At 38.2% G+C, this 11031-nt stretch overlaps 1 protein-coding gene across 1 annotated transcript in view; it reads left to right on the top strand.

Moving 5' to 3' along the window:
* The window catches only part of DUSP10 (dual specificity phosphatase 10), a 41415-nt gene extending 38383 nt beyond the window's left edge, over positions 1-3032 (top strand). Inside the window, exon 4 of the mRNA XM_011929471.1 lies at positions 1770-3032. Within this exon, the coding sequence (XP_011784861.1) occupies positions 1770-2035 (266 nt within the window). The 3' untranslated portion in view covers positions 2036-3032. The remainder of the gene's footprint in view (positions 1-1769) is intronic.
* The last annotated feature ends 7999 nt before the right edge of the window (positions 3033-11031 follow it).

Here is an 11031-nt window from a genome sequence, read left to right as displayed (position 1 = left end):
AACAAATAGCATTCAGCCTGAAGAACAACTCCAAATCACAACCTGCATAGGCACAATTTTATTGTCATTGTTATATTATTGGATAAACTGAAATCCTCACATTCCTTATAGATTACTCAATCTCTTTTTTTTTTTTTTTTTTTTTTTTTTAAAGGAAAACAAGACCAATAACAAATAGCATTCAGCCTGAAGAACAACTCCAAATCACAACCTGCATAGGCACAATTTTATTGTCATTGTTATATTATTGGATAAACTGAAATCTTACAGTCTTGCATTAGGAAAAACACAGCAGGTTTTATAAACATAATAGCTTTCACTGAGAGTCTAATATAAATTAAGCAGCATCTAAGTTTAGTGTTTATGCCAGTTTATTTATTTCTGAATCAAGTGTGTGTAGTGGAACCGGTGGTCCAGCCAGGCACTTGGAAGCTCATTATCTCACCACCATGCTTTCTGGTCTTGACTTAGAGCTAAATACTGTGTGCTGAAGGGAAAAGGTTGAAAAAGAGAGATGCTTACTTTTCTTGAAATACTGTTGACTATGAGAAGTAAACCTCATCTGTAAACTTTTAAGATGAAAATTTACGTCAGGTTTTTTTTTTCTTGGTCTACTGGTGGCTAGCCAGTAGATGTAGTTTAGGTGAAATCGCTATTCTCTCTACTCCTTCTCCTTCTCTACCTGTTTATCTAATTGGTGTTCCTTCAAGGAAGCTTGCTTAGGGATGCGTTAGAGTCTAGAAATGTCGTTAAGAATCTGTTCAGGCAGTGCCCACATGTTATTGTCCTGAGCTTTTAATATATCTGAAAACTTAGCAAGTCTTCCTCTTTCAATTGCTCTGGATTTTGAGCCATTGCTGGGATTCCTCCATCTTCTTCATTATTGCCACATTGGAATGTCATATGTGGATGCAAATGGGGTTGAACGCTTGAGAGGTGACACCCCGGGCCTGTATACTACTGGCCTTTAGTTAACTTTGCAACAACTGGATTTTCTGGGGAGAAGCTGAACATAGCATGTTTCTAGTTTAGCTTTATTCCTTTAACCTTAATCAGGGTTTAGTAAGACTAAAACTCTTATCCATTTAATGCCCATTCCTGTACAGAGCAATTCTATAGAATAAAGAAAGTGTTTTTTCTCTATTACAAGTGAGAGAGTTGTTGTTACTAGCTTTAGGTTTGTTAAGTCACACAACCAAAAATTGGAATTAACATCCTTAATCCACAAAGGAACTGTTATATATATGTATAACATACACACACACATACATACATACACACATACACATACATATACATATATGTGTGTAAGTGTATATTTTCATGTGTTGGTATAATATTTCCCCTCCCTCTCTCCTTTATTCTTTTTTTTTTTCCAGTAGTATAATTCCAGAAAATAAGAGAACAAGACATTTAAGAGAGAGGTTCAATGACTGTTAGAGTTGACTTAATCAGTAGCTTGTTCAGCGTGAAAGTTAACTGTGTTATAGGTCTGGCTTTAGGCCACTGTCACCTATGAAGCAAACTGTTCCCTCTCTTTAAATGTAGATGTATAGCTTCTTGTTCATGCTGCTATCAACTTTAGCCAGTTCTGGAAGTTGTGACATAAATATATATAATGAACTAGTAGATTATACTTGGCTTTAAAACACTTTTAATTCATTATTTCTCTACAAAATAAGGCATTGCAAAATTTAGATAAAAGTTTCTCTCTCTGTGCCTCTCCCTTCCGTCTGCCCTTCATCTCTTGTCTTTCTCCCTTTTTTCAGAGGAAGCTCACCAGTGTGGGAAGGGGCTTCTCATCCACTGCCAGGCTGGGGTGTCCCGCTCTGCCACCATTGTCATCGCTTACTTGATGAAGCACACTCGGATGACCATGACTGATGCTTATAAATTTGTCAAAGGCAAACGACCAATTATCTCCCCAAACCTTAACTTCATGGGGCAGTTGCTAGAATTCGAGGAAGACCTAAACAACGGTGTGACACCGAGAATCCTTACACCAAAGCTGATGGGCGTGGAGACGGTTGTGTAACAATGGTCTGGATGGAAAGGATTGCTGCTCTCCATTAGGAGACAATGAGGAAGGAGGATGGATTCTGGTTTTTTTTTTTCTTCTTCTTCTTTTTTTTTTTTTCTTAGTTGGGAGTAAAGTTTGTGAATGGAAACAAACTTGTTTAAACACTTTATTTTTAACAAGTGTGAGAAGACTATAACTTTTGACGCCATTGAGATTCACCTCCCACAAACTGACAAATTAAGGAGGTTAAAGAAGTAATTTTTTAAAGCCAACAATAAAAATATAATACAACTTGTTTGTCCCCCTTATCCTTTTAAGCTATTTGTAGAGTTTATGACTAAATAGTCTGTGCAGGTTCATAGACCGAAGATACTACACACTTTAAACCAATTAAAAAGAACCAAAAGTAAATAGAAGAGGCATTGAATCACCAAGGCCTGGGACCCACCTGGGCTGTCCACATAGAAAACAAAAACCCAACCAAACCAAGCCCTGTTGTGCTCACTGGTGCAAAGAGAAGATCAGGGCAGCTTAAGTGGTCTAAGAATCCTTCAGGCATTCTTTAAAGAGACAAAGGATACCTTTGATTTTGTGTGTTTCATGCTCTGGATTTTTTTTTTTTTTCCTTCTCTGGGTTTAAGAGACTTTTTTTGAAATAGTGAGGAATTGACCATTATACCATATGCCTTCACTGGCTTCTTGTGCAATAATATGATGTTTTAAGTGTGCAAACAAGTTAGAGCTGGCAGCTGAATGGTAGACAAATAGTGCAAATTTGCCAGCTTGGAGATAGAAAGGAATTCAACAATATGTCAATTACTTTCCTTCCCACCTTTTACCTTTTTTTTTTTTTTTTTTCTGATTTGATTCTGGTTACAGTGCCATAAACCTTGTTACATATGTATATCAGAATGTAAGAAAAAAAGAAAAATTTATTTAAAAATATTTTTCGCAAAAAAAATCTTGTTGTGTTTCTGTTGATTGTGTATTTTCATTACATAAATGAAACTGGTTTGGGATGTGTCTTTTTTCCCCCCTCTTTTACCTTAACTCAGGTTCAAGCCTTTCTTAGCTCTGGTAATTTGCATATATAACAAAGTTGAAATAAAACACAGATTTTTATATAGGGAAAGAGAGATGAGAAAGGAAACATATCCAGTTTTCTTACTGTGAAACGGAATTAGCAAGGAAGTGAAACAGCTCCAGTATTGATCTGCCCAGTCACTATCCCTTCTATTCTCACAATGCTGTCATCCTCTCCTGCAAATATAATTCCTTTTGCACTGGGGAAGCCTTGCATAAAGTGAACTTAAGGGGATCCCATCTGCCTTTGCGCCTTGGTGACCAAATCACTGCCAGATTGATTGGTGAGAATTCAGTGATCTCCCTAGTGGGTATTTGATAAAAACTTAGGACAATCTTCCACTTAGGGATCTTGCTGTTCCTCTCCCCCTCCCCCTACAACCGCCCCATTGTCACTTGCTCACTTGACATCTTTGGTGACATTAACCATGGAATGCATTGCAGCAAATTTCTATTGCCTACTCTTCCCAGCAAACTGAAACTCAGCTCCATACCTATGTACAGCTTCCTTATAACTCTGGGTTAATGCATAGCTGGGTTCCGAATTCACTGTTGGAGGGTTGGGAGTATGGGAAAAACACAATGCAAATATTTTCAATGTTTAATTAAATTAAAAGTCTAGTGGGACTTGGCCATAAGGAAGATTTATGGCACACTGAAATTTGCCTGGGGTGAAGAAAAGAGTTGAAGAATCTGGCATGTTGGATTCTATGTGACAATACTCGACATAAATAATTTTGTGTATGTTGGCTTGAAAATGTTATAAGGAAATATTTTTGACATTAAAAACATAGCTTTTCTACCAAAAATAATTTAAATTTTTCTTTTATAGAAAAGTGGAGACTGAATTTAACAGGAATTAACAGCTGTTTTGGATTATTTTAATACAAAGTATTAATCAGGTGAAAAGTAAATCTCTGTGCTTTCTACTCTTCAGGCTAACAACTTCCTTGGTTTAAGGAGTCAGGTTGATATATAATTAGTGATTTAAAGTACATGGTAATTTATCAGACTTTTTTTTGTTATTTTAAGTCTAAAAATTAAATTTCTGATAGCATGTAAGGTATATTGCCTCCCTCTCTCCCTTCCTTCTTTCCTTCTGCTTTTTCTTTGTTCCCCTCCCTCCTTCCCTCTTTTCTTCCCTCCCTCTTCCCTTCCCTCTCCCTTCCCTTCCCTTTCCCACTTTCCCACTTTCCCTCTTTCCCTCTCTCTTTTTTCTAACAAAACAGAAAAATCAATACAATTTCTCATTTTTATCCACAGTGAAATGATTTATGTTTTTGGAAATTTATGATTTTGAGAGAAAAGCCTATCCTGGGGCAAACAGTAATCCTGCCAACCAGAATACCAAGGATTCTGAGAGGGACTCAGGACTTTTCTACTAATCTGCTGTGAGTAATTTAGTCTCCACTTCTTCATAAGGAATGTTAACCACTTCATGAAAATAATACAGATTAACCAAGCCATAGCTCTAGAAACCAGACTCCACAGGTTGCTGGGCCTCACTAGCTGTCTGGGAGGTATCGGGCTGCCGTAAGAAATAATTATGTCTCCCCAAGAAAGCCGAGTCCCTGACCAATGCATGAACCATTCTCAGAATCCAGCAAGGGTTGTTTTATACTAAATGAATCTAATTACTTAGTAGAATGAATCTGCAATTAATTTTAAAAAACATAGCAAGCATTGTTATCTTAGATTGAACAAAACAGCAGCTTCAGCTGTATATATTACATTTATTTCAATAGTTAATACTTTTCTAATCAATGCGTGTGAACCAGGATAGGGAGTTTTCATTTCTTGAAAGAGTTTGTGCCAGTTTCTTCTGGATAAGGAAAGGCATCATGGGAGGTAGGGCAAGGAAGCTGACAAAAAACATGTACAAGGGGAAATATGCAAGAAGAAACATGCACAGCCCCACAATCACGTGCTGGCAGTAAAGGGGAAAGATGGCCTTTTGTAATATGAGAAACAGGAGAAAATGGGAGGCTAAAATGAAAAGAAAAAAACCTGTGTCAGAGTAAAGAACTAGGACCGGAATGACACTCCAGAAGCTGACTAAGATAGAATGCTAATAAACTGCTCAGCTAGATATTCTGATGGTAAGAAGTCCAATGAGCCAAGTTAAATAGAGACCAATCAATGATGGCCTTCACCTTATTTGGGGACAGGCTCTTGTAAATAGGCCACAGCACATTTTATTTTATGCTTTTTCCCCCAAACATGAAACATACAATCTCAGGAAATATAGGTTGCTGTTTGGTTTCAAGCTCTGATTGGAGACAGTTGTGGCATATGGATGGAGGTCAGATGAAGGGTGGTAGAAAATGACTATTTAGCACTGGCACCCAGAAGAATGGGTCATAATTCAGAAGTGCCCCAAATCACACCTATCTGTAGAAGACTTCCCACCTTTTTGAGGTGGTGGAATATGAACACCAGTGCTTTCCGTGGTTTTTGATTTCTTCCTTCGTGAAAACCTTTGTCAGTGTTGATAGAAGGTACATGTATCAGGGTTTAATAAGAAGCAGAAACAGTGACATAGAATGAGGGGTTTATTCCAGGGATTAGACCTCAGGCAAGTGTGAGATCTGTTGAATAAGTCAATGGGAGTCTGTTGCATCTGTCTGATAATGGTCTGAACTCTCCGGGTCAGCACAGCCATCAGTAACAAAAGCTAGGCATGAAGTAGAGGAGAACAAAGAAGAATTGGAATTAGGAGGAAAAACTGGAACCCACATCAGCCTTTTACCAACCTCAATGGGGGTGACTTCCGGAGGGATCTAGTGCCCTCTGCAATGGAGCTGAACATGTTCCTAGCATAGGACTTGGCAAAGCTGAAGACAGAGCTTTGGGAGCTTCAACTATGGCTGCTGCGCTAAGTCCAGGTGAGTCACCACATCAGAGAAAATGTGTGCTTTGCCATCATAGAGTTTGGTGCTCCCTTCAAATGCTTGCTGCTTCAGTTCTGCTTTTCCAACCTCACGCAAATTTCCCTTAAGGCTAACCTTAACTCAGTGTGAATCAGGAAAGGAAATTCTGGAAAATATAGCTCCTGATTTAGCTAAGTTGATACTGTAGAATGCTACCAAAATCCATCCCTTGCCAACTTGGCATCCATGTCCACTTCTCTTAACTAAATATAACTTCCAAATGAAGACATTAGCAAAATGATGCTTCTATCTAGTATGATGCAACTCTCAGTTCTACAGATGAAAACACACTTAAAAGACGACCGGGCGCGGTGGCTCACACCAGTAATCCCAACACTTTAGGAGGCTGAGGTGGGTGGATGACTTGAGGTCAGGAGTTCGAGACCATTCTGGCCAACATGGTGAAACCTGTCTCTACCAAAAGTACAAAAATTAGCCAGGCATAGTGTTACATGCCTGTAATCCCAGCTACTCTTGAACCCAGGAGGCAGAGGTTGCAGTGAGCCAAGATGGCACCATGGCACCAGCCTGGGCTATAGAGTGAGACGATGCCACAAAAAAAAAAAAAAAAAAATAAAAAAAAAAAAAAAAAAAAAAAAAGATACATAGCCTCATAGGTTGCTTTGTCCATTTTGGAATGATATTCAATCCTTTTTTAGCAGAGATCCACTTTCCCTTTGATGTCATGTCATATAAATATACTGAGATACAAGGATATTATGGGTTGAATTGTGTCTGTCAAAAAGCCATGTTGAAGTAGTAACCCCTGGACCTTGTAAAGATGATCTTATTTGGAAATAGGGTCTTTGCAGATATAATCAAGAAGAGGTCATATTGGATTAAGGTGGACTCTAATTCAGTGACTGGTGTACTTATAAGAGGAGGGGAATTTGAATACATAGACAAAGAATGTCATGTGACAATGGAGGCAGAGATTGCACAAAGGAACACCAAAGATTACCAGCAACCGTCAGAGCCTACAAGAGACTCATTGGACAGATTATCCCTCAGAGCCTCTAAAAAGGAAGTGACCCCACTGTCACCTTGATTTAGGACTTTTCGCGTACAGACTGCAGTAAATTAAATTTCTGTTGTTTTAAGCCACCCAATTTGTGGTACTTTGTTATAGCAGCCCTAGGGAACTAATACAAAGACTATTATTACCCCCATTTTATATTAGATGGTAGATGGGGGAGAAAAAAGAATTGGTTAATATACAACCAAATATATTTATATCAAAAGATAAGTATTGATAATTCTTATCATCCTAATTTCTATAACTGATCTTGTGGTCATAGCTGGTATTTATAACGTCCTTCTTTCACTACCCATTCCATATACTTGTGTTCTCAGCAAGCACATCACCTAGTCATGGTTTCTTGCCTGGGGTGATGTCAATTTTCATTTTTGAGGGATCCAAGCTTTTGTAATTGAGCCTGCATTGGGTTATTTTCCACTTACTTTGTTCATTACAGCAACAAAAGTAATTACAAGACTTGAGAGTATAAGATATCTTGAATTCCAGGCACACTTTTTCTTACTTCTATAGTCTAGTAGTAATCCAGTTTCCCCAGTCATCCCAGCCAATACACCAATAACCTATTTTGTTTGTTGATTCTTTAGCATGAGGAGCCCAAAGTCGGCAGCAGGGAGTATCAACTTCCATCTTAATGGAATCATTGCTGTATATCCTAGTAGAAGCATCTCTCCCCTGGGGACCAGAACTTCTAGACCAGCAGAGTCTAAAGTTGAGAACAGAAAGAATAAATTTTGCTGTGGATCACTATGGGTAATAGTAAGAGGAGTCTTTTCCATTTTTCTCCCTTGATTCCTGGATCTATGAAATCTGGATAAGAGAGAAACAGCAACATGCCTTGATTGATCATTTAGAGAATTTACTGCATCTTTCAGGACATTATCCTAGCCCTGCAAAGTGTTTCCATCCATCTAGCACAGTAAATAGTTAAAACAAGAATTCCACCTATCTATTGTTTTAGAGTGATGGATAACAAGTTAAGACTAATGAATTCCATAAGCATGAGTCTGTTATTCTTCATTTGCTGTAAAGTAAGTTGCTTGGTCAAAAGCAAAGCATCGTGGAATAACATGAAGGGAAATAAGACGTAAGAATTCTTTAAGTCCACAGATACTGATTTTGGCAAAGGTATTACAGGTAGGGAAGACAAATCCCTATGAAGAGTAAGTTTCTATGGAGCAAGAACAAAATACTGCCATTTCATGCCTTGTGAGTAGAAGTTCATGTGCCGAATTCATGCATACCCTCCATGTCTACCATCATGGCTATTTTGTTCATGAGCTCATTGGTCAAGAACAGAAGAAACTGGAAAGAAAAATCTGATAGAGGTCTTCAGAATGTGTCCTCTTGTCCATTATTAAAATTCTTACAAGCTGAGGTTGAGCTTTGATGAGCATTCATATGGGCCCATTTAGGAAGGTCTATCCATTTACCTCTTCCCCAGATTTTCCTGTCACTAATTTTCCAGTCATGTTTCTTCTAAGTCCCTTATTATCCATCTAAACTGTTAGCTACTGCCCATGAAGCAATGTAGATTTATACCTCCGGCTGTCTTTCCATTGAGGCAAAATGAACAATTAGGTACACTGCTGGAAGTTCTTACTGGGAAAATTTTTCTTCCCCACACCACTAGTATAAGGCCACAATGATGTAGTCGTTTGGTTTTGGATGATACCAGAATATATCATGCAAAAATTTCTGTAAACAAGGCCAAATATTTTTCAGTCCACTGGTCACTGAGTGCTTCCCATGAGGCCATGGGTGTAAGATTCTGAAGCTGCTGCTGCACAAATAGACACCATGAGTAACTGGGTCACTTGCTTATTCAATGTACTTGTGCTTGATCTCATATATCCTACTTCCATTTGATCACTGAATGCTATCATTTATGCACGACTTAGAGGCTTGATGGATCAACAACTCTTAGTTCATCATGGGCAGTTCAGGTTGCATTATAATTTGATGGCCCATGATCAAACTTCCAGTTTCAAACTGGTATTCTAAAGAAGAATTTTGAAGAGAAAAGAGGAATTTCTGAATTAAAAGAAGAATTTTTCTGAAGAAGTTGTTATAGTTTTACTCCAGAATTCTAAATGTCTGCTCTATGATTCATCTATCAGATTAATGACTTCATTCAGGATTCCTGCCTAACAGAGACACTTTTAGCACCATAGAATCTACTGGATGTAGATGTAAGACCCGTTTGCATGGCAGCCTTGAACTACTGTAGAGGCTTTTCTTGTTCTGGACCCCACACAGAACTAATGACCTTACATCTTACTTGGTAAATGGATTATAGTAGCATGCCCAATGAAATATATATTCTCTTCAAAATCCACAAAGGCCCATTAGACATTATCCCTCTTTCTTAGTAGTAGGAGAGGTCAGATATAGCAACTTGTCATCATGTTCATGAAAGGAATATCTTGGTACGCTCGAAACAAGTAGATCACCACAAATTTCAATAGCATTCAGTTGGATATAAACTGAATGTTGTGGAATTTATCACTCTCTGGTATGCAAGTATCTTAACATCATATCTAGAACTAGTTACTTCATCCTATTTACCAGGTACAGTAATCATGATATAATATCATTAATATAATGTGCCTGCATGTTATCTGATGGAATGAGTAGACAATTAAGGTCCCTGTGGACTAGATTATAATACAGGGCTGTAAAGTTGAAAGAGCCCTGAAGTAGGACAGTGGAGGCATATCACTAACCCTGTTGGCTGGAAGCAAATTGCTTCAGATGGTGTTTACCAGAGGTTAGCAAACATTTTCTGTAAAAAGCTAGAAAATAAATATTTTAGAATTTGGAGGATAGATGGTCTCTGCCATGATTACTGAAATCTGCTGTTGTAGCACAAGAGCAGCCATACCTAATATGTAAATAGATGAATGTAACTGTGTTCTAATAAAACTTTATTTATAAAAATCCAGTAGTCAGAATTTGGCCCATGAGCTAGAATTTGCTAATTTCTGGACTTTATTAACAGGTATAGAGAAATAAGCATTTACCAGCGCAATGGCTCCTGACCAGGTGCCAGGAGCCCTACTGATTTGTTCCATCAATGAAACTACATTTGGAACAACAGCCGCAATTAGAGCCAACATCTGATTGAGATATTAAAAATTCACTGTCATTCTTCAAAATTCATCTGTGTTCTGCATGGGACAGATCAGCAAAATAAATGGGGAATTTAGTAGGAATCACCATCTTCACATTTTGTTTCAGTTCCTATTGGTGGCTCTAATTAATCTTCATACACCTTTAAGAATTCAGTATTCCTTTTGTTTACTATTTCGGCACATTGCTTATTGCTGCATAATACACTACTACACAACTTAGGGACTTAATAATTGTTTTGTTCACTAATCTGTTTTAGGCAGGTTCAATAGGGACAGTTCATCTCTGATAAACTCATGCGGATAAGAAATGTCATCTGGGAAGGCTTGCTGGGGCTGGAGAACCTACTTCCAAGATAGCTTGCTCAAATGACTGGCAAGTGCTTCTTAGAGTTGACTTGGAACTCATCCAGGGTTATCTACTGGATACCTTGGATCCTTTCCACATGGACCTCTCCATAGGTATGTTTGGGCTTCCTGAAAACATGGCAGCTAGTTCCCAAGAACACATATTCCAAAAGGCATGGATGAGAGTTGTAAGTCTTCTGAATCACTTAAATTCTGAAGTTCTGGATCACTTCTGCCAAATTCTATATATTAAATGAATCAGTAATGCAAGCCCAGATCCAAGGGCTGGGTAATTAGACTTCACTTCTCAATGCATAGGGCAGCAAAGAAATTGTGGCCATCTTTAATCCACGATAGTTCACTTCTCACAACAAAGCCAAAACTAGGAGACTGACTAAGGTTACTATCCCCAGAGGAGAGGTTTCGTAAGAAAATAATATCGAATTTCACAGATATACTAAACCACTGCGGGCTCCACTGAAC

Source organism: Colobus angolensis, unplaced genomic scaffold (genome assembly GCF_000951035.1).
Source record: "Colobus angolensis palliatus isolate OR3802 unplaced genomic scaffold, Cang.pa_1.0 Scaffold81, whole genome shotgun sequence".
Taxonomy (NCBI): domain Eukaryota; kingdom Metazoa; phylum Chordata; class Mammalia; order Primates; family Cercopithecidae; genus Colobus; species Colobus angolensis.
The sequence above is the reverse complement of the archived record's forward strand: the minus strand, read 5'-3'. Positions and strand labels throughout refer to the sequence as shown.